The 27,505-nt window shown below is 49.1% G+C and overlaps 2 protein-coding genes across 2 annotated transcripts in view; one reads left to right on the top strand and one right to left on the bottom strand.

The window, feature by feature from the left end:
- ATCAY (ataxia, cerebellar, Cayman type) overlaps positions 1 to 2,592 on the bottom strand; it is a 30,671-nt gene extending 28,079 nt beyond the window's left edge. Inside the window, 2 exon segments of the mRNA XM_015407052.1 lie at positions 1,794 to 1,831; positions 2,377 to 2,592. Coding sequence (XP_015262538.1) covers positions 1,794 to 1,831; positions 2,377 to 2,592 — 254 coding nt within the window.
- Positions 2,593 to 3,339: 747 nt separating this feature from the next.
- RSPH3 (radial spoke 3 homolog (Chlamydomonas)) overlaps positions 3,340 to 27,505 on the top strand; it is a 57,773-nt gene continuing 33,607 nt past the window's right edge. Inside the window, exons 1-3 of the mRNA XM_015407053.1 lie at positions 3,340 to 3,398; positions 7,685 to 7,871; positions 24,839 to 24,930. Of these exons, the coding sequence (XP_015262539.1) occupies positions 3,340 to 3,398; positions 7,685 to 7,871; positions 24,839 to 24,930 (338 nt within the window). The remainder of the gene's footprint in view (positions 3,399 to 7,684; positions 7,872 to 24,838; positions 24,931 to 27,505) is intronic.

The raw sequence follows: 27,505 nt of genomic DNA on the forward strand, positions 1-27,505 counted from the left end.
ATACACATTTTAAAGAAGGTGAATCAAATACACATACAGCTTCGCGATGCCGCAAAACTTATGGGTCTCTTGCGAGGAAGACACAACTGGAGGGCAGCAGCAGTATGCATAGTTTTCTTCTCACGACACCAGACTGTTCTAAAGATACTTTCAGGTGGCTAGCCATGTTAATCTGGAGCAGCAGAACAAAATTTGAGTCTAGTAGCATCTTAAAAGGGAAGGCGATATGGCATACCCCTACCATGGCCAGGATTTTGTGGCTTGTGGGGCAATTTTCCCCCCTGGTGGGGCTGTTCTCTAAATTGATCTCTAAATTTCAAGCTGTCGACCACTTTAGATGACAGTTCTCAGCTGCTGCAAGTTAATCGCTTCTGCCAGCCTAAGCAACAATTCTGGTAACAAGCCGACAGGTGGGGGTGATGACTTCTGTAGTCAAGAAAGCTAACACTTAGGCAGAAAACCTCTCTTAAAGGAGACCACTTTCTTGACACAGAGTTAGAAGGGATCCGAGAGGTCACCTACTCCAACCCCCCTTGCTCAGCGCGGGAATTAGTCAACTACAGCACCCCAGTCTGCTTAAAAAGGTAAAGGTTCCCTTGCTCGAAAGCCAGTCGAGTCGGACTCTAGGGTTGCGGTGCTCATCTCCGTTTCAAAGCCGAAGAGCCAGCGCTGTCCGAAGACGTTTCCGTGGTCATGTGGCCGGCATGACTAAACACCAAGGCGCACGGAACGCTGTTACCTTCCCACCGAAGTGGTACCTATTTATCTACTTGCAATTTCTTGCTTTCTAATTGCTAGGTTGGCAGGAGCTGGAACTAGAGATGGGAGCTCACTCCATCATGCAGCACCCGGGTCTCGAACTGCTGAACTACCAACCTTCCACAGCCTGCATTTCAGCGTCTTAGCCACTTGAGCCACCGCAGCTCCCAGTCTGCTTAAAACGTTTTATTTATTTATTTATTAAGATTTATACCCCGCCCTCCCCGCAGAGTGGGTTTTTAATTGATTGCAAAAAAGCATTTACAGGAGAAATTCTTTTTTTCTTTCTTTATTACATTTATACCCTGCCCACCCAGCCATGGCTGGCTCGGGGGATGTGCCTTTAAGAAAGGAGGTGGAGCCCCCCAAAGCCCCACTGTAGCTACATATCTCAGAAGCTAAGCAGGGTCTGTACTTGGGTGGGGGACCACCGAGGAAGACTCTGCAAAGGAAGGCAATGGCCAACCACCTCTGCTTCTCACTTGCCTTGAAAGCCCCTTGCTAGGTCGCCAGACGTCAGCTGCGACTTGACGGCACTTTACACACACGCACACACACACACAACCTTAAAGGCCAACAGAATTTGGGGTCTAAGCCTCCGTGAGTCAAAGCTCACTTTGTCAGAACCAGACTGGTTCCGCCCATCCCACCAGCCTCTTGACAGGCCCTGACATCCGATCCATCGAAAGCAAATTCAGATGCGTAATTATTTGGATTACGGGATAATCTCCCTTCCCTCCCCTCCCCTTTCCAGGCCAGTGGTTGTATATTATGAAATTCTCTGTGCTGTGATCAGGAGCACGTCTACTCCGAGACCAGCGGTTTTACCCACGGCAAAGAAATTCCTGGGTCGTAAGAGTGAGAAAATGCTTGCGACGCACTTCCTACAAGGAAACGAGATGCACTGACCTCTAAATCTGCCGCGTCAAGAGCTCGGCTGGACATTTAGTTATTTAAAAACATTGCATGATGTTTCCATGGCATTACTTCGTACAAGGAAATTGCAAAATCTGAATAAAGCCGCCTTTCCTTACCTTCTGGAAAAGATGCCCACCTCGAGCCAGTTTCCTAACTTCAGATCTCAGATTTTCAACATTCCCCCTTATTTTCCATTTGGCGTATTCGCTTGCGTGAGCACAGAATATTGTTTTTTTCTGGTCTCCCCCCCCTTTAGGATTTCCTAATCAACACAGCTGATCCAGAGGGTCATGTGTCACCGTTTTGGACTGCCCTGAACATGTGATGCTTCAGTTTTGCCATATAAGGCACCTGCTCTTGCCCGGTGATTAGCTAGCGGCTCACTGAGCATGCTCCCTGCATCCTGAACCTCCAGGAACCTCGAGCATCATTCAAGTATATAAACGGAGCTGAAATCTTGCAAGTGGCGGAGAGGAGCCCTAGACAGGGAGGCCGAACCTTTCACTGGGAGGGGGGTGCGGATCTTTTTTCCAGCTTATTCTTATCTTCTCACGGGGGACCCCGGACCCAGACTATGCCCGTCCTTAAGCCTGTTTCATGTCTCTGTAACTAGGGAACAGGAAATCTCTCTCTGACCCGCCCCGTGTCTGGTGAGAATAATTCCCCCCTCCCCCCCTTTTCAGACAGCTCAGTTCTCACATGCCCAGCTGGGCTCTGTCTCTGCATGAGGACTAAAGCCTTCTGCAGCCAGATGGAATGATCTCTGGTAGGCAAACGGGGAAAACTCTGGACATCGCCTCTTTGAGACACAGCGACAGACCTGCAGGCTCGCTTCGGCCCTTGTGAACGGGATCTGTCGCTCACGCAGTCGCCCAACCCCAAAACATTATTCACACCGCCGCATTCACAAGGCATCGAGAGGCAGCGTTTATTTTACCCGAAGGCAATCTGAGCATTTTGGGATGCAAAATGAGCCCTAAAATAATATTTAAAGGTTGCGATCACACACACAATTAGTCACGGCATAGGCATGAATGCCGGGCAGATTTAAAGGGCACGATCAGACACAAACATCTGGGAAGCGCCCTGCACTCTTCAGCAACCAGCAACCAGAAGCGGGGTTAAAAGACACCAGGGAAAGTCCAGTAGCAAACGGGTTGCTATGGACCACGGATGGACTTTTCCCTGTGTGATCACTTCAGCGCGCTCTCATGGCGTCGGGATGGTCTGATTGGGTATGCACATCATTGCACCCTCCATAGGGAGTCCTCGTGCTGAGATGCGACGCATCAATTCCCCACTTAAGCGCATCAGGAACAAACAGCAAAAACCCCACAGTTGCATCTGATCACGCAGTGGCGGGCTGCCCCCACAGCTTCAAAGGACTGTGTGATTGTGCAAATGTGGGTCTAATTCCTCCGGGGGGAAATAGCCTCCCTTCCCCTCATGTTATCTCGCGTGTGTGCCCGCCACCAAAATAAAGTAGTCGTAAAACAATTCAATGAAAACATATAAACCCACAAAACGGCAAAGCCATGGGGGGAGGGGGGCAATAGCTGGGGTATGCCAAAGAAACAAAATCTTCACCCACGGCCGGAAGACGACGATAGAGGGAGACCGACAAGTCTCCCTGGGGAGGGAGTCCCGAAGTTTTGGAGCATGATGGAGAACTTTCTCCAGTTGCCCCCTCTCTTACCTCCCCTGGCAGAAGCACCTGAAAGGTAAGTGGAGTGGATGGCTAGGTTCATATGGGGGAAGGGGGTCCTTAAGGTACATCGGCTGCAAGCCATCTAGCACTTCAAAAGCCAATACTGACACCTGTCATGGGCATGGATGGGTGGGCATGAGCTGACAGTGCCTGCAGAAGCAGCAGAGGAGGATAGCTGGCAAGTGCCTGTAACAGCAGTCATCACACCTGGCCCAGATAAGAGGGAAGAACTGCAAGCTGAGAGTCCTCCTGACTCACCCCCATGTGTGACTCATTTAAGGGAGAGACTGCAACCAAACTTAGCAAGCAGGTGAAGAGAGGCCAGGCTACAAGGGAGACGCTCAGCCAGCCCAGAGTTCTAACAGGAGCCTGGCTGATCGTGCAGCTGGCTAATTGGTAGCAGCGTTTAACTCCACACTCTGGGCAGTACCCTTTGCGGAAGCAACAAGTCAGCTTTGTGCTGCTAGCATCCACTCCAGCACAGCTCTTGCACCTAGACCTTTGGACCCCCATTCTTTGGACTTGGCTCTATGTTTCTGGCTCCTGACTGCGGCTTGGCTTTTTGGACTTTGCAGTGTCTTCTTGGCTCCTGACCTTGGCTTGTTCTGGACTCCCTTTGACTGGCACCCCAGCCTGTGACAACACCTTGAAATGGGCCTACAAGCAAATCAGGAGCCAGTGTAGATGGAACAAAACTGGAGGGATATGTTCCCTACAGCCCTCTCCAGCCACCATTCTGGCTGCAGGATTCTATACCAACTTTAGCTTCCAGATAGTCTCCAAGGGCAGCCCCATGTAGAGTGCATTGCAGTAATCTAATCTAGACGTTACTACAACATGTGCCACAGTGGCAAGATGTTTCCTGCCCAGGAAGGGTTGCAGCTGGCCCACCAGACGAAGCTGGTGAAAGGCACCCCTCACCACTGATGCCACCTGTTTATCCAAAGGGAGGATGACATCACGTTGGGGACGTCTGCTCCCCCCCCCGTGCGCCAGATCTCCAGAAACAGCAATTCCCTGCACTTAAAGGAGCCGGAGTTTCCCTTTAAGAGCAGCCGCGTTTCCCTTTTAAGAGCACGAAGCTGGCATTTCCCTGCAAGCTTGCGGAGATGAGGCTTTGGAGGAAACACGGGTTCCACACACTTAAAGGGAGAGAGATGGGTGGCTGTGGGTGTTGGGAGTGGGGCTTCTGGCAAGTACTTCTGGCAAGATGGCCGGCGGCGGGTAGAACCCCCCCAAAAAAACAGGGGACCCCCTGGCAAACCGGGGGGGGGGTTTGGCAACCCTACACCAGAGGTCACCATGACTTCCAGATACACACACACACATGCACATATAAAAAACCAACAAAGTCCTTTTTGCTGTTTCTAACAGGAGATGCCGGGTATTGAACCTGGGGCCTTTGGACCCTAGTTACGAGCTACTGTATATCGAGCCAGACCTTTGGTTCACCTAGCCAAGAACTAGCAGTGGCTCGGACGGAGAGAGGCCTTTCCCAGCCACGTACACATGGTGGCGCACTGTTCCCTCTAAGCTGAGTTAGTGTGAGCTAGCTCACAGTTTTTTAGCCTCTGGCTCACACACTTTTGTCTTAGCTCAGGAAGGATGGGGCTCCAGAGCAAACTAATTTATGCAGCAGTCAGATCGCTCACTTACAACCAGTGTTCCCTCTAAGCTGAGTTAGTGTGAGCTAGCTCACTGTTTTTTAGCCTCCAGCTCACCCATTGTTGTCTCTGCTCAGGAAGGAGGGCTCCAGAGCAAACTAATTTATGCATTAGCCAAATCGCTCACTCACAAGTTTAATGCCAGGAGCTCACAAAGTAGAATTTTTGCTCACAGGACCCCATAGCTTAGAGGGAGCATTGCTCACAAGTTTAGTGCCAGTAGCTCATAGGGTTGCCAAGTCGACTTACCTGCAAAGCGGGGGGATTCCGGGCTCTGTTGGGAGTCTCCCTGTGCGCGTGGAAGTGACATCATCGCGTCGCCCACGTTGGGGGTGGGGCACCGTGACTCAAGGGGAAACCATAGAATTTTCCCTCGATTCACAGAGTCCCCCCCCCACAACATGTCCAGGGTGATGATGTCACCTCTGAGTGACATCATCACGCTGGGGATGCCCTCCGGCAGGGGGTGGAGTTCCCCACGGGGCCTGATCCGCCGGCAGCGAGTAACAGGCCTCCCAGGCGGGAATTTACCCGCCCCCAGCGGGGGCTTGGCTAGCCTAGTAGCTCACAAAGTAGAATTTTTGCTCACATGACTCCGCAGCTTAGAGGGAGCATTGGTGGTGGGTATTTTTCGCTGAGAGGGCTATCTGGGACCGTCTGCATGCGAAGCATGTGCAGGGGGCCGGCCTCCTTCCCCCGGGTCTGGAAACAGAGGCTCATAGATCCCCGCTGCAGCTGGGCCTTTCATAGACCAGCGCATTAAGCTAATGATCCAGGGGAAAGGAAGAGGGGAAGCCGCCTCCCCTGGGCGACTCCATCTGCCCTGGAGTCTTGTGCTGCAGCAGCTGGGAGGAGACAAGGGGGCCCAGTGTCTGAGGAACACAGGATCCCTGTGGCCCTCCACGGAGGCTGGCTACGGTGGAGAAGGGCCTCCTGTTCACCAGCAGGACACATTTGACCAGGCTGGGTATGCCCAGCATCGGAGTATAGCAGCATCACTGTGCGCTGTGTACTGGAGGTGGGGGTCTGTCTGTTTAATTCGATTTGTGGCGTTTCTGGATCGCCTTTCCACAAAACACTCAAGGCAGTGAAAGACTAAATAAAACAGCCACCGTCAGTTCTAAAGGGACTGTCTGTCTATAGTGCCGTCAATTTGTAGCCAATTAATGGTGACCCCCCCCCCAAAAAGAAGAAGAGATTGGATTTATACCCCGCCCTTCACTACCCAAAGGAGTCTCTCTCTCTTTTTTTTAAACTGCCTCAAAGAGGCAGAATTTTATTAAGGTTTTTCAAATATATAACATATACATACACAAAGTAAACACATTAACATATTGACATATACACACATTACACACATACACATACTGGGATTGTTTACATTTTTAACAGATATTTATATGACTGCCTTAATCTAATATTCTTGTAACCTGTGTAGGTAACCATCTATCTCTATCTTTATCGATCTAAGTATATATTTCATTTCTGTCCATTCTTAACTTGCCTACATATACTTATCATACCAGTTATAGAACCGTACCCAAGTATTCTGGAATATAGAGTCCGTTGCACCTTTTATCAATAGAGTCAGTTAGTCCAGTTCTGCAGCCTCTAGTACTTTGTTTACAAGTTCTCGCTTAGTTGGTATCTCTGGTGATTTCCAATATTTTGCATATAAGATTCTGGCCACCATAGTGAGGAAAACAATCATATAGCGATCATCTTTGTTAGAATGTTCAGGTAGTATATTCAGCAGCATAGCCTCCGGTGTAAATGGTACCACTGTACCTAGTATTGTTTGCAAAATATTTTTTTAGTTCTTTCACAATACCACCACATATGGAAAAATGTACCAACCTTATTTTCACAAAGGCGTCTCAGAGTGGCTTACAGTCTCCTTTCCCTTCCCCTCCCCACAACAGACACCCTGGGAGGTAGGTGGGGCTGAGAGAGCTCTTTCGAGGACTGCTCGTGAGCAACGCTCCCTCTAAGCTGTGGAGTCTTGTGAGCAAAAATTCTACTTTGTGAGCTACTGGCATTAAAGTTGTGAGCGGGCGATTTGGCTGCTGCATACATTAGTTTGCATGGAATTATTTTGCACCTTCCTTTAAAAGCCAAGAATATTCAGGAATAATTAATAGTGGCAGTAATTAAGTTCAGGTTGCAAGTGCCTTGCAAATGTTTTAGGCAATTCCCAGCCAGAAAAGTCAAAAGGTTTCCCCTGCTGGGGGGAAAATAAAATCATAGAACCATAGAGTTGGAAGGGGCCATACAGACCATCTAGTCCAACCCCCTGCCCAATGCAGGACCAGCCTGAAGCACCTCTGACAAATATTCAGCCTCTTCTTGAAAGCTGCCAGTGAAGGGGAGCTCACCACCTCCCTAGGCAGCTGATTCCACCTTTGAATCACTCTGACCATGAACATTTTTTTCCCAACACCTTTCTGCATGTAATTTAAACCCGTTGCTTCGGGTCCTATCCTCTGCCGCCAACTGGAACAGCACCTTGCCCTCCTCCAAATGACAGGCTTTCAAGTATTTAAAGAGAGCAATCATGTCCCCCCTCAATCTCCTCTTCTCCATATCTCACCTCCCAGGACTTAGCTACTGTGATACATGCAATGGTCACTTCCAGACTGGACTATTGTAGCTCTCTCTGCGTGGGGCTGCCCTTGAATCTGCTCCGGAAGCTGCAGCTAGTCCAGAACGTGGCAGTGCAGGTGTTGACGGCGAAGTCTGTGCAGAGGCATATCCGCCCAGTGCTGTGCGACCTGCACTGGCTGCCTATTGAATTCAGGATTTGTTTCAAGCTGTCGGTAAAGGTAAAGGTTTCCCTTGCTCGAAAGCCAGTCGAGTCCGACTCTAGGGTTGCGGTGCTCATCTCCGTTTCAAAGCCAAAGAGCCAGCGCTGTCTGAAGACGTTTCCGTGGTCATGTGGCCGGCATGACTAAACACCAAGGCGCACGGAACGCTGTTACCTTCCCACTGAAGTGGTACCTATTTATCTACTTGCAATTTCTTGCTTTCGAACTGCTAGGTTGGCAGGAGCTGGAACTAGAGACGGGAGCTCACTCCGTCATGCGGCACACTCGGGTCTCGAACTGCTGAACTACTGACCTTCCACAGCCTGCAGTTCAGCGTCTTAACCACTTGAGCCACCGCAGCCCAAGCTGTCAGTACTTACCTTCAAAGCTCTATACGGCCAGGGGTCAACATACGTTTGAGACCACCTCTCCCCATATGAGCCCCATAGAGCACTAAGGTCCACCAGTCAACATCTATGTCTAAATATATATTTTTGGACTGAAAGCTAATCTGTTTGTATTTAACGAATATGTATTATTTTGACAAATGGTCTTTGACCATAAATAAACTTCATTCATTCATTCATTCATTCATTCATTCATTCATTCATTCATTCATTCATTCATTCATTCATTCATTCATTCATTCATTCATTCATTCATTCATTCATTCATTCATTCATTCATTCATTCATTCATTCATTCATTCATTCATTCATTCATTCATTCATTCATTCATTCATTCATTCATTCATTCATTCATTCATTCATTCAACATTTTTTGGTGGTCCCTGGCCCCATGGACGTCCGACTTGCCTCGACCAGGGCCAGGGCTTTTTCGGCCCTGGCCCCTGGCTGGTGGAATGAGCTCCGGAGTGAGATCAGGACCCTGCGGGATTTAATACAATTCCGCAGGGCCTGCAAGACGGAGCTCTTCCACCGGGCCTTCAGCTGAGGCAGCGGGCGTCCCCCTCCTTGAGTTGCCCCCCCCCCACTTATAGCCTGGGTTGGCCCCCGTTTACAGCTTGGGTCGGCCCCTATTTACTGTACTATCAACCACGGAGGTATCTGGCTTTTTACTAGAGTTGTATGTTTTACATGTTTTAACATGGTTTTAATTGTACTGGATTTTATATTGCTGTATTGCATTTATACTGTTGGAACCCGCCCTGAGCCCGCCAAGGGGAGGGCGGGATAGAAATCCAAAAAAATAAAATAAAATAAATATGACCTCCTGCGACTTCAATGCTATGGCCCTTTTAATACAACCTTTTGCCTTTTTTGCCACCGCATCACATTGACTGCTCATGGCCCCGGTCACACAGGCCAGATAATGCGTGGGGGGGAGGCGTGGCTGTTCGCCCTGGAGCAAAATATAGCGCGGTAGCCCAATCATACGGTCCCCCGAGGCTTCACACTTAGGCTGTTAGCTGGCGATCACACGGCGATGCTGGAGCGCGGCAAAGAAGCGGCGAGGCAAGAGTTTCATGTTTGTGCGCATGCGCAGTTCCACGGAGCAGCACTGCTTTCAGTTATGTGTTTGTGTGCATGCGCTTACGAAAAACATCCGGTTTGCGACGGGACCTGGATTGCCGCCGGATGCCACGAGATACTAGCGCTCCCGCAATCAGACGCCTGCCCCTGCCCCTGTTTTCCGAATACTAGTGCACTTTCCACGGTACTTATTTACTGCACATCTTTGGCGGGATGCCACGGGTTGGCCACGGGTGCACTACGCTTCCCAGATGTTGTGGTGTGATTGTGCCCCGAAAATCCACCAGACATTTGTGCCTTTAGCGTGGCAAATCCTCCATGTGAATGGGCCCCATATTTAGTTTACAGTCCACCCTTACCTCAAGATCTCTTTGGCGTACACTACTCCCCAGAAATGTATCCCCCATCCAGTATTTGTGCTTGATATCTTTGTGGCCCAGATGTAATACTGTGCATTTATCTTTGTTGAATTGCATCCTGTTCGCAACTGCCCACTTCTCCAGAGTATCCAGAGGATGGTGGAATACAAGAGGGCCTGGCGTGATGTGGTCCACGGGGTTGCGAGGAGTCGGACTCGACAGTGCAACTGAACAACAACAACCAACATAAACTTGGCACACCTTAGGATGGTTAACAATATTGCTGGTAGGGTTCTTGTGGCAGCTCGTTGTAGCTCACAAGAGATTGGAAAGTTTTTTGTCTTTCTCATGAAACCTTATAACCCTGCCCCTAATTTTGTTCATCTTTTAAGGTGCTCCTGGACTCTTACTCTTTTCTACTGCTACAGACAGACAAAGGCCCCATTCACACGGAGAAGTTGCCGCGCTAAAGGCATGAATGTCAGGCGGATTTTTGGTGCATGATCACACCACAACATCTGGGAAGTGTAGTGCACCTGTTGCCCGCAGAAGATGCGCAGTAAAAAAGGACCGTGGAAAGTACACTAGTATCTGGAAAACGCGGGGCAGGGTCGGGTGTCTGATCGTGGGAGCGCTGGTATCCTGTGGCATCCAGCACCCGTCCACGTCCCGTCGCATGCGCACAAATACGTAACTGAAAGCAGTGCTGCTCCGTGAAACTGTGCATGTGCACAAACACGAAACGCTTGCTGTGCCGCTTCTTTGCCATGCTCCAGCATTGCTGTGTGAGCGCCAGCTAACAGCTGTAGCACAGAGACTCAGGGGACCATGTGATTGGGCTACCAAGCTTTATTTTGCTCCGGGGCGAACAGCCCCCCCCCCGCGTTATCTGGCCTGTGTGACCGAGGCCTAACATGACTACCCACCTTGATCTACCTCGCAGGGCTATTGTGAGGGTGAATTAAGAGAGAGGGGATCGTGTGACTCTCCTGAGCCCTTTGGAGGAAGGCTGAGATAGAAATATGAGGGGGGATGTTGGGGGGGGGGAGTACGGTGTACAGAGAGAACCGATTGGCCTCTTCTTGCTATGATTCATTGCCACGTGTTGATTCACTCGGACTGGGTTGGTGTTGGGGGGACCCCAGAGGGCATTTTTGGAGGCTAGTCATGGGTGTCAACGGCTTATCATCCCTCCGTCCCTTCCAAATAGGTTCTTTACCTACTGGAGGTACATTCTGTACCAGGAGTGTTGTTGTGTTTTTACCAACTAGGAGGAAGTATCAATTTTTTTCTAGCCTCATTTGGGAGAACAAACCTTGGGAAGTCTTCGTCTTGCCATTCCTCCTTTACGTCCACGTTTTCCATACGGAGTGTGGCTTCGGTGGTACCCATCGTGCTCCCTGGAGGTGACTGGGGCAGCGCAGAAGGTTTAACAGGCTCCCGAGCTTGGTGGTCTGGAACAGAAGGCAGAATAGTGGCTCAACGTTTTTTGTTTAATGAAAAGTGAACTGTCAAGACGGAGGGTGGGTTCAATTGATAGCCACTACCAGCATTCAGAATCCCCGAGCCGGGGAGGGTGCCGTCGTAATTGGCTCAGATGGAGTTGCATACAAAAGTAGGCTTCAAGATGGACTGAAGGTTACTGGGCTAGAAGCAGGGATATGGCCACTCTTCCTTTGATCACAGAGAGGGCAACAGTGATTTGAATCTTTAAGGCTGCGATCACACATACTAAATAATCCACTTTCAATGTACTTCCCAAGTGGATTTTACTGTTCGAACGGGCAAAATCCAGTTGGAAAGTGCATTGAAAGTAGATTATTTTGTGTGTGTGATCGCAGCCTTAATGCTTAATTGCTGATTCACCAGTGACAGACTTCATCTCATGCATGTGTCAAGCGTTCCTGGCCTTCCAGGCTCACTGAGGCGGAGGCGGAGGAGGAGGAGGAGGAGGAGGAGGAGATTGGATTTAGACCCTGCCCTTCACTACCCAAAGGAGTCTCAGAGCGGCTTACAAACTCCTTTCCTTTCTCCTCCCCACAACAGGCACCCTGTGAGGTAGGCGGGGCTGAGAGAGCTCTGACAGAAACTGCTCTTTTTCAAGAACAGCTCTGACAGAACTATGGCTTGCCCAAGGTCATCCAGCAGGTGCAAGCGGAGGAGTGGGGAATCAAACCCGGTTCTCCCAGATTAGAGTCCGCGCACTGAACCACTACACCAAACTGGCTCAGGAGGCCACATCCTGATAGTGACTGTGGTGCACTTGGGGCTTCGGCCTCCCCCCCCCTGCCCTTTTTGAGTACTGAAAGGGCTCTATAGAGCTCTGGTTGGAAACTTACATGTAGCCATTGTGACATGTAAGTTTCCCAACACACACACATAGAACAGCTCCCAAGGGGCATTTCGGTTAGTGAAAATGGTGTGGGGCACTTCTCCAGTTGGGGTCTGGAGTTCTCCCAGACCTACAACTGATCCCCAGAGCCCAGAGATCTGTTCCTCTGAAGAACAGGGCAACTTTGGAGGGTGGACTCTATGGACACCACATCCCTGGTGGACTCTCTCCCCTTCCCAAACTGCATCCTCTCCGGGCTCTGTCCCCAATCTCCCGGAATGTCCCAACCTGCAGCTGTCAACCCTATGTGGAAGGAGGGAGACCAAAGCCCCTTTTCCCCACATGCTGTGGTTGCTGCTTCACATAGTTCCTGCACACCTTTGGGACGAGGAATTCCACCTGTGTGAATCAGTTGTAACCGGATCTTGTAGGCCTCCTGGAGTGACCCAGGCTGAGTTCAGAGCATCCAGGGCCGGCTCACCCACTAGGCAAACTAGGCATTCGCCTAGAGCGCCGGGCCCTGGATGGGGCGCCAAGCTGTGCCTCCCCCCCCTTTGGTGGTGGCGGCGGGGGGGGGGGAGAGGTGGTGGTGGTGGCAGCAAAAGGGTGGCTGGCTCCGGAGATCTCCAGGTTTCCAGGCCCCACCGGGAGGTTGGCATCTGCGCCATAAGGCAGCCTTGCCTAGGGCGCAGAATAAGCTAGATTAGGGACTGCTTCCTGCTCAAGTAACCTGCATACACATAAGTGCTCCTTCAGACCCGTAGCCACAATTTTTTTTTTTAAGTGAAGGAGCATAAGAGGATACTTGGGAGCGAAGTTGCCAGAAATACTCAAGATCAGCGTAGATATCATGACTGTTCTGCACCAAATGGATTCATTGGTCCCTTGTTGTTTGTCCCGTCTTGGATGCTATCAGGAAGGGCATTGGTTTTCTTGCTCCTCCACAACATTGTGGTGCTTCCACGGACCCCCCCCCCCAGGTTTCCCAATCTTTGTGGCAATATTTCCTCAACCTAATTTGTGCGGCAAAGATCGCAGCCCGGCTGGGGAGGCCCCCGTGTGGATGGAGGACTCCAGATCCTCTTGGTCCCGCCCACGTTTGTGGCATTTTCCACTCCCCAGTGGTCCGTGGTAGCTATTCCCCACCACTGGAGTGCCTTTTTGCTTTGTTTAAATCAGCAATTAAATAACGATATATTGTTACAGTATTATAACTATCGGTGTATGAGGCTCTCCCGATTCCCTGCTTTTATCTTCCATGCCTTGCCCCTTATATCTCTGCAATGAAAGGGGCTATACGCTTTTTAAAAATGGAAGCTGGGGATTCCGAGGACCTGATATACAGACTGCTATAATGCTATGACAACATGAAATAGGTGATTTACAAAAAACAAACAAACTGAAAAAGCCTCAATGGGATGGTGTGGGGACGGGGTAGGGAACTGTTAGAGGAGGCTGGGGCGGGGTGGGAGGAGGAAATGTGGAGAGACTTGCCATGTGGAAGTCCTGTTCCCCCAGCACTGTATCAGCATCAGAAACAGGAAAACCACACAAGCCTGTCGTGATGTGGAAAGTGTGGGAATATACAAGGTCTATAGCACACCTGCTTGAAGAAGATGAGAAGCACAGCCTATAGAGGAGAGCTGAAGGACTGCTAGTTAGCACAGCTAGATTAGGGACTATCCACAATTGCAATTTAAATCTCTCCTGTCTCCTGATTGGCTCTCTGGAGACTTCCTGCTCCAACTGAGCCCTCGCCCTTCGTTCCTGTCTCTCACATCTGTTAGTCAGTTAGTTAAGCCTCTCTCCCTCTCCTCTGTTCGGTCAGACTTCATTTCTTCTTTAAGAAACCGAGGTATTTTTCTTTAAACAGTCAGTGCTCCGTTCTTCTGCATGTTTAAACTCTGCCAACAGAAAACACCCAAGTTTGTGTTCCTGGCATTTATGTTTCCAAATCTTCCCCCACGGACCTGACAAGTAGTTTCTCGCGCTAGGCTACAAAATCAAGTTAAGCTCTGGACCCCACCTGCATTGGTATTAGCTCTGCAGTGATCAAGACTAAGGTCTGAACACCAAAACAGGCCACTCATGTGCCATACGGAAATAAAAATATCCCTTATTTCTAGAGTGCTATCGGCGTATGCAAAGATGCAGAACCCAGATTCTTTCCCCAAGGTGAAGCCTGCAAGTCAACATCCCCTCCCTGGTTTTCGATACCCGGCATCTGGTCCTTGAAGTTAGACTTCTAGACATGGGGGTTCCATTTAGCGATAATAGTTGTTGATAGATCTCTTCTCCATGATCTGGGGGAGGTGGGGGGGGTCAAAAGGAGACACCGGAGCACGGAACGCATGAAAGAAAACTTAGCTGCTCCTTTTAGCCTTTATTTATAAGCAGGGGTCATTTCCTGCAGGAGCTCACAGGAGCGGAGCTCCGGCAGTAAAGAGCCCAGGGGGCGGGCACATGCAACAAGCCCCACCCCCTGCTCCCAGCAGCCCTCAGTCAGAGCAAGAAGCAGTAAATTGCAGTCCCCCCCCAGGCCCCCTGGTCCAAAACAGTCCAGTGGCACCTTTAAGACCAGGTTTTATTCAGGTACAAGCTCTCCCTCCTCTGCGAGGATAGATCTGCACGTTCCCCCCCCCAATAGCTAGCCATCCAAAACAGTCCAGTGGAGCCTGAGCGGTGGGTGTGGCCTTCTGACACACTTCCGGTGATGTCAGGGGGCGTGGCATATGCAAATATGTTACGCTAATGAGTTATGCTAGTGAGCTCCTGCACCTCTTTTTCTACAAAATGACCCCTGGTTATAAGAATAAATACATCCAAGCCTGCCTGACATTCCTGTAAGGGCAAAGAGAATGTACGTCAGGTGGTTCCAAATGCCTGAAATGGTGATGTGCTCTTTAAAAGGCAAATCCATTTTTTTAAAAAAACCTTTGAAAATGTGAAATGCTAAGATGCTATCCACAGTTTCCCAACCTATGAGTCATTGCTCTCTTTAGCGAACCTGGCAAACATTTGGAAAGCTATGGAGAATTGGGCAATTTAACACAGTGGCGAGTTCCTTCTTAGGCCTAACGAGCTCTTAATTCTAGCGGCCATGCTATGGAATCGAATTAGCAATTTAAGTCTAGTTGTGGTAGAGCTGTTTCCCAGCCGTGAAAGTGCTACGTAGAACAAAGATGGCTCAGGGTTGGCTTTGTCTGACTTAAATGTCTGGAGCTGGGCACTCACTTGAATTCTGGCCAGTTTAAGAAAAGGGAAGAAGATGAAAAGGAGATTGGATTTATACCAAGCCCTTCACTACCCAAGGAAGTCTCAGAGCAGCTTACAAACTCCTTTCCCTCCCACTCCCCACAATAGACACCCTGTGAGGAAGCTGGGGCTGAGAGAGCTCTGACAGAAACTGTCCTTGAGCGAACAGCTCTGACAGAACTATGACTTGCCCAAGGTCATCCAGTAGGTGCAAGTGGAGGAGTGGGGAATCAAACCTGGTTCTCCGAGATCAGAGTCCGCACAGATAACCACTACACCAAACAGGGGGGGTTGTTGTTTTGTTGACTCTGTTTTCCCACCATGGCAGTCCATCGAGAGAATTAGGCTTGCCAACTTCCAGGAGTTAAGACGCTGAACTGCAGGCTGTGGAAGGTCAGTAGTTCAGCAGTTCGAGACCCGGGTGCCGCATGACAGAGTGAGCTCCCGTCCCTAGTTCCAGCTCCTGCCAACCTAGCAGTTCGAAAGCAAGAAATTGCAAGTAGATAAATAGGTACCACTTCGGTGGGAAGGTAACAGCGTTCCGTGCGCCTTGGTGTTTAGTCATGCCGGCCACATGATCACGGAAACGTCTTCGGACAGCGCTGGCTCTTCGGCTTGGAAACGGAGATGAGCACCGCAACCCTAGAGTCGGATTCGACTGGCTTTTGAACGAGGGAACCTTTACCTTTACCTTTTACTAGATCAGCACTATCTGCATCAAGTGCCGGTCTATCCGAGGGGGGGGGCAATAAGCTTATCCCTATAAACCTGACAAAAAGGACAGCGAAAGAACATGTGGAGCATTGATTCCACTTTTCCCACAGAGGATGGGCAGCACCTGTCTTCATATGGAATCTTTCTATATTTTCCTTCTAAAACCTTAGAGGGAACAGCTGCATAATGAGCCCAGGGTAAAAGCTCTTCTGTAGGGTGGCACATCCAGATAAGTCAGGTATTTAGCCATTTTCATGACATATCTGGAGTCATTATGGACCAGAAAAGAAGGAGGTCAGTTTAAATCCCCTTGTAATATTTTGATAAATGGTCTTTGACCGCAAATAAACATCATTCAGTTCACAAAACCTATGTCATATGTTTTATTAGCAGGGGTCATTTCCTGCGGGAGCGCACAGGAGCGGAGCTCCGGCAGTAAGGAGCCCAGGGGGCGGGCACATGCAACAAGCCCCACCCCCTGCTCCCAGCAGCCCTCAGTTGGGCCACGAGGAGCAAGAAGCAGCCAGGTAAGTTGGAGAGCCCCCCCCGCCCACCTTCAGGTACAAGCTCTCCCTCCTCTGCGAGGACAGATCTGCACGTCCCCCCCCCTCACATAGCTAGCAATCCAAAACAGTCCAGTGGAGCCTGAGCGGTGGGTGTTGCCTTCTGACACACTTCCGGTGATGTCAGGAGGGCGTGGCATATGCAAATAAGTTATGCTAATGAGGTATGCTAATGAGCTTCTGCACCTCTTTTCCTACGAAATGACCCCTGTTTATTAGAATCATAGGATCACAGAGCTGGAAGGGGCCATACAAGCCATCTAGTCCAACCCCCTCTTCAGTGCGGGACCAGCATCCCTGACAAGTGCTTGTCCAGCCGCTGCTTAAAGACTGCCAGCGACCCACCGAAATAACAGAAGCTTTTGACTTCTGCAGAATTCAGCAGCAGATTGGCTGTCAGGTACAGGCTGACACCAGGGCAACCCGGCACCACTTTTTAAAAAATTATTATTTATAATTTTTATTGTAGAACGAAAAAGAGTAAAATGACATAACAGCGCAGTACATTTTGTATTTTAGAATGTACAGAAATGCAATTGATTAAAAGCTTGGGTTAGTTGCATTATTCTACTTACCAACAATTTAACGTTTTAACAACAGTGCAATTTCAGTAAAAGGTATAACTTCGATCCTGTTTTGAGTATAGCACAGAGTATTATGGCGTGACATGCGTGGGAGGTATCCTTAACACTAAGTCAGATGGGAGTCTATTGATAATAAGATCGAATGTATTGTACGCCCTGAGGAAGATTAAGATTCAAAGCCATCTCTGCAGTTGCTTCCATTCTGGTGAGATAAATTCATGGTGTGATAAGAATTCTAGTATTGGGAACCATTTGCTATCACAGATTGTTTTGGCCGGTTTCAGAAGAAACCTGTTTATTTTGTCAGTGATGTTGTCCATCAGGTAAGTTTCCCACAGTTTTTTGAACCATAATTTCAGGTTGTGGGGGTAAGGTTCCCGCCAGCAGGAGGCAATAGCGGTTTTTGCTGTAGACACCATAATGTCAATAGTTGGTTTATAGTGATGCGTAGCCAATTGATCTGGCCAGTGATCAAGAATAAGAGCTTCAGGAGTGAGGGGGAGTGTGATAACTGTTATGAGTTGAATGTGGTGTAAGACTAGTTCCCAAAAAGCCTGCATCTCATTGCACCCCCGCCAGCAATGTGCATATGTAAAAATCGGGGACTTCCAGAGTTCAGACCATATAGCATCATCCAAAGAGAGAGAACAGTCCTTCTGCCAAGATAGTTGGTAGGGCTGGAGACCCGGCGATGTTTCTCTAATTAGTAACTGATAGAGGGCAGAGATCAGACCATGGTTACGAGATTCAAAAAGATTTATAATAAGTGCCAGATCCGTGTGTGGTGCCTTCAGGAGGGTAAGTAGTTTGTGTTGGTTGCATGTGTGTTGTAGCTGTAGATAAACATACCATGGAATTGATTGGCCTAGATTTGTTTCCAATTCTGATTTCTGCAGTAAGCCTCGTCTTGAAGCCACATCACAATAACGTTATGGCCTGTCCAGTTTTTCCTAGATGGCAACAGGCACATTATCAAGGAACCATGGTTGGCTAATAAAGGTGGAGTACCAGGAAAACTTTGTAAGGAGTTTTCCTGCCATTGTTCTCCATAAGCGGATGGAAGGGTAGACAAAGACATGGCGATATGCTAGTGCCTGTGGGATGGGATCTGACCCCCAAACCAGTGTCTCTAAAGGGTAGGGATGGAGAAGAGTTTTGCAGAGGCGGACCCAGTCAGGGGGGGGAAGTAGATAGTTGCAGCTTTATTACGTTTGATAGTAGTGATGCTTTTTGATATATAGAGAGGTCTGGGAGGTTGAACCCCCCTCTAGATTTGGGTCGCCTTAGAGTTTGAACACCTATTCTGTGCCTCTTGCCGTTCCATAGGAATCTTAACATATCTGATTGCCATTTTTGGATCAGAGAGGGAGGAAGGGCGGTGGGAATTGCTCTGAAGAGAAAGATATATTTAGGTAGGATAAACGAACATAGAAGGTTGAAACGTTTCATCCAGGAGATATTGAGCTTGTTCCAGTTTTGAATTTTGTATCTTAATTCTGTGTGCATGCTCTGGTGGTTTAAGGAGATGGTTTTGGTGAGATCTATAGGGAGCTTAATCCCTAGATAGGTAATGTATGTAGACGTCCAACTAAATTTATAGGGTTTTTTGCAGATCAGTAATTTCTTTCTTGGGAATGTGTATCGGAAGGACATAAGATTTGGAGTTGTTAATGTGCAGACCTGAGAAATGGCTGAAGGAGTATTGAGAAGTGCTGGGAAAGAGGCCTTGGGGCTGGTCAAATACAGCATCATGTCGTTGGCAAACAGATAAATTTTGAATTCTGAGTCCCTAATTTTTATTCCAGAAATTTGTGGGTTAGTTCTGACTGCTTGTGCTAGGGGTTCCACAGCTAGTGCGAAAAGCAGCGGGGACAGTGGACACCCCTGTCTTGTACCCCTATGTAGTCCAACCGTGTCTGAGAGATTTCCATTTATTTTCGGTTCGGTGGTAGGTTGTGCATAGAGAGATTTGAGTGCAGTGATAAATCTGGGACCAAAGCCCATTTCTTGGAGCATGTGAAACAAATATGGGAATTCTAGAGTATCGAAGGCTTTTTCGACACCAAAGGAAAGGAAGGTTGAGGACACTTTAGATGATTTGCAATATTGAAGGAGGTGGAGAGTTTTAAATGTATTATCTGTTAAAGCTCTTTGAGGGATGAAACCTGCCTGATCAGGGTGGATGTATCTTGGGATAATGTTGTTAAGGCGTTTTGCTAGCATAGATGTGAATATTTTAAGATCCTGATTTAATAAGGATATAGGCGGCATGTCATCAAGTACTGTGTCAATAGGGAAATTTGTGTGAAATTGAGGAGTGGATGCATCTTGAGTTGTCTGTGCCTTGTATAAATTTGTGTAATAGTTTGTGAAAACCTCACTGATAGATTTTGAATCAGTTAGGGTGTCTCCACTGGGAGTGTTTATTGCTTTTATAAATCTTGAGAGTGTTTGTTCTTTTATTTTGTGTGATAGCAGTTTTAAAGTGCGGGGTGTTTTCTGCCAGTATTTTTGTTTTGTATAGATCAATTGTTTTCTAATATTGGACGTTTCTAAGGCTTTTAGGTTTTTGCGCTCAAGTAAAAGTTGTTTGTAAACCTTTTTGGAGCACCTCTCTTTAAATGTGCAGTCTAATGTCTTAATTTTGACTTTAATGTCATTTTCTATTTTTTTCTTTTTCTCAGAAAGGAAGCTTTTGAAATGAGAATGCCTCGCATGACCGGCATATTGATGAAAATTTCAATCCCCCCCCCAGATACGTGAGGTGTTCCTTTTGTCTTGCCACTAGAAGGGTTTTCTTCCTATACCTGAGATCTAAGAAGGATCTAAGAAGGACACTATGACGTCTCGAGAGGATCTAGTCTCTGCTACTTGTTTCGTTTCCGTGAGAGATTTCTGCATCGTGCCTAGTTGTTCGTACAGAGGTTTAAAGTGGGCTGACATGTTCTCCAGTATTGTTTTCTCCATAAGAGCTAGTGCCTTCGTCAGCTCTGCATGTGTTACCGGAGATGAGGCCTTGTCGGCCTCCTCTGTTCCAGGCGCCATTTTAGCTGGATACAGTAAGCGCGGGCCGGATTTTCCCGTCCCTGGCACTGAAGTAAGGATGGATTTTATCTTTTTGTGTTTAAAAGGATTCGATTGTTGGATCGACCCTGCAGCTTTATCCATCTATTGAAGCGTTGATCTCAGCAATTGATCGCAGATGGGGGTGGATAAGGAGAAGGGTCGGGCGGAGCGAAAGGCTCAGGCGGCCATGTTGTTTCGTGCCTCCCCAGAAGTCCGCCACCCGGCACCACTTTAACTGTTCAAATGGGACGTTGGGATTCTTCTGCCAGGTATCCTGTTCAGGCAGACAAGAGTTCTAAAGATCAGGGCCAGAAGCATCTCCCTACCCCACCCCCTTTTTTAAAACGTCTGGCCTGATCGAAGAGTTTTGGAGAACTTTGCATCACCAGGACGTAGATACTTTCATCCGTAAAACAATGCTCCCTCGAAGCAGTGGTGTTCTGTGAGCAAAATATCTAGCAGTGTTCCCTCTAAGCTGAGTTAGTGTGAGCTAGCTCACAGTTTTTTAGCCTCCAGCTCACACGTTTTTGTCTTTGCTCAGGAAGGATGGCTCCAGAGCAAACTAATTTATGCAGTAGCCAGATTGCTCGCTCACAACTTTAATGCCAGTAGCTCACAAAGTAGAATTTTTGCTCACAAGACTCCACAGCTTAGAGGGAACATTATTGGTGAGCTACTGGCATTCAAGTTGTTTGGTTGCTGCATGAATTAGTTTGCTCTGGAGCCATCCTTCCTGAGCAAAGACAAAAACGTGTGAGCTGGAGGCTAAAAAACTGTGAGCTAGCTGACACTAACCCAGCTTAGAGGGAACACTGCTCCCAAGTATAACAAATATATGATGCAGTCTAAATGCAGCAGGCACAGAAAGAGAGTTCTGTTAAATCCCCATGTGGGAGCACATCCAGCCGGTACTGAAAGCACTGCACTGGCTGCCAATAGCACACCAGATTTGTTTCAAGGTGCTGGTTTTAACCTTTAAAGCCCTATACGGTCAGGTCTGGCATACCTGAGGGACCACCTTTCCCCACAGGTAGGAGGTGATGGGAAAGACCTCTGCCTGAGACCCTGGAGAGCTGCCGTCAGTCTGAGCAGACAGTCCTGCCCTTGATCGATCAAGTGCCTGATTCTGTAGAAGGCAGCTTCATGCATGTTCATATGTGTGTGTGTGTGGGGGGAGGGGGTTAGCGTGTCAGACCTGGATCTTGGGAACCCAGGTTCAAATCCCCCCTCTTCCAGGAACCTTGCTGAGCGACCCTAGGCCAGTCACCGCCTCTTAGCCTACTCTACCTCACAGAGTTGTTGTGAGGATGAAATGAGAAAGAGAGAGCCCCGTCGGCCACTCTGAGTTCCTTGAAAGAACGGCAGGATAGAAACCGAGGAGATAAGAATGTTGGGGGTCAGAGGGAGACATTCAAGGGCTAAAGATCATAACTGAAGAGCTGGGAAACCACCCCAAAGGGATTTCACACTGCCAGTAGAAGGATGTAACTGCTCTGCACACGTATAAATTTTTTTACACCAAGTGACAGTCCCTTAATGCTCTGTCCCTGTACAGAGGGCAATTTTGCATCTGGCATTCGCCCCACATTTTCTCAACACTGAGAAATACCCCGGGGCAATGCACATACTGACTGCAAAATCACCCCTGAACGGCCACAAGTCTATACAGAAGGTACCATAAAACCCGATGCTCAAAGAAAGCGAAAGCGGCACACAGTGTAGAGGGTACCATAAACCAGATGATCAAAGAAAGCAAAAGCGGCATGCAGTGTAGAGGGTACCATAAAACCCGATGAGCAAAGAAAGCAAAAGCGGCATGCAGTGTAGAGGGTACCATAAAACCTGATGACCAAAGAAAGCGAAAGAGGCATGCAGTGTAGAAGGTACCATAAAACCCAATGATCAAAGAAAGCGAAAGTGGCATGCAGTGTAGAGGGTACCATAAAATCCGTTGATCAAAGAAAGTGAAAGCGGCATGCAGTGTAGAGGGCACCATAAAACCCGATGCTCAAAGAAAGCGAAAGCGGCATGCAATGTAGAGGGTACCACAAAACCCGATGCTCAAAGAAAGCAAAAGCGGCACACAATGCAGAGGGGGGATTTCTGTTCCAGGTTGGGTTTGGTAAAACAACGGAGGAAGAAGCCAGTGCAGAATCGCCCAGGGAGTCCAATGTCCATCTTGTGCCGCGTTTCCTTTCATTTCCTCTTCTGACTATAGTTCTTACAAAGTGTTGTTCAGTCCACAAGCTCCCCTCAACAAAGCCCAGGCACGGAGAGGCAGGATTTAGCAGTAGGGCCGAGTAAAACCGACAAAGCCTTGGGAAGGCTCAGGGGAGAGAAATCCGGGAGCTTGTAGAGAGGAAGAGGGGTTCCCTGTTACAGCATGTCACGGCCACAGGAGAAATGCAATCACGGGGGGAAATATACCGCAGCTTGTATTCCTTCATGCAGATATTTTCCCTCACTTTAATTTCTGCGTTTTGGAAGAGCAGTTGTGCTGGAACAGAGGTGCTTCGGGAAGGCCTACAGGCAGGGCCACGGAAGCCAAAGCCCCCCCTCCCATCCCCCACTGGCAGTCAGAGGGCTTCTGCTGTGATCATGACTCAGGATTTCAGGCAGCTACATCTTCAGATGTCCTTGTAATTACTCTGCGTTCTTTGTTGGATCTGGAAAGGCCCAAGTCAGCTACCCTAAGGTCTCCCAAAGCTGCCTATGAGCTGAGCCGGACATTCCACATCAAAGTGAATTGCAGAGTAAGAAATAAAACTCCTTCCAGGATCTGTCCGGTGAGACACCAGACATTCCCCCTCCCCCCTTGAAGGCATCTTCTGTTTCAGCTGCACAAAGATTCCTTCCCCGATCAGTTGTAATTCCAGGGGATCCCCAGGCCCCACCTGGAGGCGGTGGGAACTCGAGCTGCAGTCTCAGAAGAGTCAAACAACAACTATATACACGGCAAAAACCTTATTTATAAGTTAAAGTGTTCTATATGTCCCATCTTATAAAGTGCATTGTGTATTATTCATAATATTCTAAAACAGGTATATATTCACTACATGCAATATCAACAATAATAATCAGTTTGTACAATCTAATGGCTACCAGTCAATTTGCATCCTTTTTACACAGTCAACCCCAACGGGAGTTTCTAGAATTGTACACCCGCTTCTCCTTGCTTGAAAGTCTTCTAAAGGGGGAAGTTTCCTTTTGTGGTTACATTGAACTTTAAATTGATGTTTGTTGCTGGTCCTACAAAAGGCTGTTAAAAGACATAATTCATGAGTCTAAAAATTATATAATATATCTAACATAACTTGGCTTCATGTAGTTTTCCTACCCCACTTTAACCTATAAATAAGGTTTTTGCAGTTGTATATAGTTGTTGTTTGACCCACCTGGAGGCGGGCAACCCTCGCTGCCTCAGAACTGTGTAAGCTGAGTAGACCTGTCCGTTCAGAGTCATCTAGATGCCTCAATATGGTCTAGCTCCTTGCCATGCCATTTGGCACACAACGCCTGTTCATTTCGAGCATCTCCGCCCCCGCTTTTCCCACGGTCTGTGAGGTTTCAGTGCCTCAATGTGGCCTAGCGCCAGTAAGCCCCCCCTCACACCACCACGCCCCTCTTCCCATCCGACCTGACTCCCTGCCCGGAAGCAGAGATGCTGACTTAATTTATTGTAAGCCTTTCTCAGAGGGCTCCCTGTGGAGGAGAGACAGACAGACAGACAGACTGAAGGCTCTGCCTGACATGCCTCGTATAGCGCAGGCAGGTTGACGTGGGATTGTAAATCCACCTTCCTGCTTGGCCAGCGATCCATTCAGAAAACCCAGCGGCAGCATCTTCGGGCCTGCCCTTCCGTCTTTTCCCCTGCGTCAGAAATCTGATCTACAGCACCGTTCGAAACCACCTGAGAGGCACGCACCGACGGTGGGGCCGGCAGGCGCTTTGGGTGCCACATGTGAATTCAGACTCGAGAGCAGTGTTCCCTCTAAGCCGAGTTAGTGTGAGCCGGCTCACCGTTTTTTTTAGCCTCCGCCTCACCCATTTTTTGGTCTTGGAGGGCTCCAGAGCAGACTGATTGACGCAGCAGCCAAATCGCTCGCTCCCGACTTTAATGCCAGTCGCTCACAAGGTAGAATTTTTGCTCACAAGACTCCATAGCTTAGAGGGAGCATTGCTGGAGAGGGCATAAGCCGGTTGTCGTGTTGACATCCCCGGTCTTGGCCCTTCCCTGAGGATGGCCTTGGCCAGACTGACAGGCTCTTGGGGCCAGCGGCCCCAGGAGCCTGTCAGTCTGGCCAAGGCCATCCTCAGGGAAGGGCCAAGACCGGGGATGGGGTTGTTGTCACCGCTGCCCTCCCTCCCCAAATATCTGCCCATCGTAGAGGACACGATTCTCCTTGCGGAGACCTTCACACCCACCCAGCCCCCAGAGCACGGGGGGATATATCTCCACAGATCGCCCTGCGCCACAGACATCGCCAGAGGCCCCCCCTGTCTCCTGGGATGAGAGAAAAGCCTGACTCACCGCATCCGTCGCCGGTCTGCTCAGCTGCTGGTGCTGTCAAACATGAGAGCTGCCCAAGCGTCTCTGCCGCATCCCCTGGTCCTCTAGGAGGCCTTCCCCGCCCTGCCGGACGCTTTCACTGGGCAGGCCGAGAAAGAGAAGGGAGCTGTCCTCCGATCCGGTCTGGTCTTCATCAGGAGGTCTGGTCCCCCCCTTCCTTCTCTCTCTCTTAAATGTACGCCCGGTTCTTCGCATCCATTCATCCCTGTTGATCCGGCATCCTTTTGCTTCTGCGCGGCATTGGGATTTGTCTGACACTGTCTTTTTTTTTTCTCTCCCCCCCCAGCTGCAAACTGTCTTAGGCTTAAACCCCCTTAACACCACTTAATTGCATTGCTTTTGTGTGCTAGGAATGGGGAAGGAGAGAGAGAGAGAGAGAGACTGTGATGTGTGGGTGGGAGGGGAGGAGGGGGTTGGGGAAATGCAGGCCCCCCCCTCCTCCAGGCTTGGCAGCCTCTGATTGGACAAGGGACTGAGATGGTTCTTCAGGCGGCCTCATCCTGGGGAAGGTGTTCAGTGCCCTTTGTGACAGTGACGTTGAGCCTCGTGCTTGGGGGAGCGTCTGGAGAAAAAGAGGGTGCCTATTAATTCATTAAAAAAGAAAGAAAGAGATCCGGTTGCCTCACTCTCCAGAAGCAGAAAGGATAATCTCATCCGTTCTTCAGGCTTCTCTGGGGCTTTGCCGGAACACACTGACACACCTATGCGCGCGCACACACATTCCCCCCCCATGAGACTGTATCTGTATCCAGACCCTGCTTTTGGGATATGAAGGTAACATCTGGAAAACTCAAAGCAAAAAACGACAGATGCTGAGGGAGCGAAGGATATGCGTGTGTGTTGGACCGCGCTGTAACTGAAGAGATGCTGAATCAGAAGGAAGGAAGGAAGGAAGGAAGGAAGGAAGGAAGGAAGGAAGGAAGGAAGGAAGGGCCAAGAATGTGGACCCTTTTGAATACCCTTCCAATTTTCTCATAAAAAGATAAAATGGGTAGTGGGATGCAACAGTCCATGCTGTATTGTCATGCAGGGGGTGGTGACAGTAGGTAGATCTCCCCCCAAAACCCCCAATTTTATTTGTTCATTTCCCCCGGCATCAGTTGATTGCAGATAGATGAAATCCCTTCATATATGAAGAAGAGAAGAGATTGGATTTATACACCACCCTTCACTTGGAGTCTCAGAGCGGCTTACAAACTCCTTTCCCTTCCCCTACCCACAACAGACACCCTGTGAGGTAGGCGGGGCTGAGAGAGCTCTGAGAGAAACTGCTCTTTTTCAAGAACAGCTCTTCTCAGAACTATGGCTTGCCCAAGGTCATCCAGAGAGGTGCAAGTGGAGGAGTGGGGGATCAAACCTGGTTCTCCCAGATTAGAGTCTGCGCGCTTAACCACTACACCAGACTGGCTCTCAGGGGTGTAGGGTTGCCAGATCCAGGTTGGGAAATGCCTGGAGAGTTGGGTATGGAGCCCGGGGAGGACAAGGACCTCAGTGCTGTACAAGGCCTCAAGGGGCTTTGGCACATGCGGAATAATGCACCTTTAATGCACTTTAGCAATCCTTTGCAAGTGGACCGTTCGATTTCACACAGTGAATTCCAGTTGCAAAGTGCACTGAAATTGAATAATTATTCAGCATGTGTGAAAGCGGTCATAGAGTCCACCAGTGTTCCCTCCAAGCTGAGTTAGTGTGAGCTAGCTCGGTTTTTTAGCCTCCGGCTCACGGATATCTGTTTTAGCTCCAGAAGGAGGGCTCCAGAGCAAACGAATGTATGCAATTGCCAAATCGCTCGCTCACAACTTTAATGCCAGCAGCTCACAGAGTAGAATTTTTGCACACAAGACTCCACAGCTTAGAGGAAGCATTGGAGTCCACCCTGCAAAGCATCCATTTCCTCCAGAAGAACTAATCTCTGTTGCCTGGAGATGAGCTGTAATTCTGGCAGATCCCCAGGTCCCACCTGGAGGTTGGCATGAATCTGAATCTGGCTTAAGCATAGGGTTGCCAGCCTCCAGGTGGGGCCTGGGGATCTCCCGCTTTTGCAACTGATCTCCAGCTGACAGAGATCAGCTCCCCTGGAGGAAATGGCTGCTTTGAAGGGGGGACTCTAGGGCATTGTACCCTGCGGAGGCCCCTCCCCTCCCCAGACCCCGCCCTCTCCCGGATCCACCCCCCAAAGTTTCCAGGTATTTTCCAACCCAGACCTGGCAACCAGTGTTCCCTCTAAGCTGAGTGAGTGTGAGCTCAGGAAAGACGGCTCCAGAGCAAATTAATTTATGCAGTCGCCAAATCGCTCGCCAGCCTCTAGGTGGGGCCCTGAGATCTCCAGCTTTTACGATTGATCTCCAGCTGACAGAGATCAGCTCCCCTGGAGAAAATGGCCACTTTGAAGGGGGGACTCTATGGCCAAACCCTCCCTCTCCCGGCTCCACCCCCAAGGTCTCCAGGTATTCTCCAACCCAGACCTGGCCACCAATGCTCCCTCTAAGCTGTGTAGTCTTGTGAGCAAAAATTCTACCTTGTGAGCGACTGGCATTAAAGTTGTGAGTGAGCAGAAGGGGGGACTCTATGGCCAAACCCTCCCTCTCCCGGCTCCACCCCCAAGGTCTCCAGGTATTCTCCAACCCAGACCTGGCCACCAATGCTCCCTCTAAGCTGTGTAGTCTTGTGAGCAAAAATTCTACCTTGTGAGCGACTGGCATTAAAGTTGTGAGT

The sequence above is a fragment of the Gekko japonicus genome, unplaced genomic scaffold (assembly GCF_001447785.1).
Source record: "Gekko japonicus isolate JY-2015 unplaced genomic scaffold, Gekko_japonicus_V1.1 scaffold2133, whole genome shotgun sequence".
NCBI classification, from domain to species: domain Eukaryota; kingdom Metazoa; phylum Chordata; class Lepidosauria; order Squamata; family Gekkonidae; genus Gekko; species Gekko japonicus.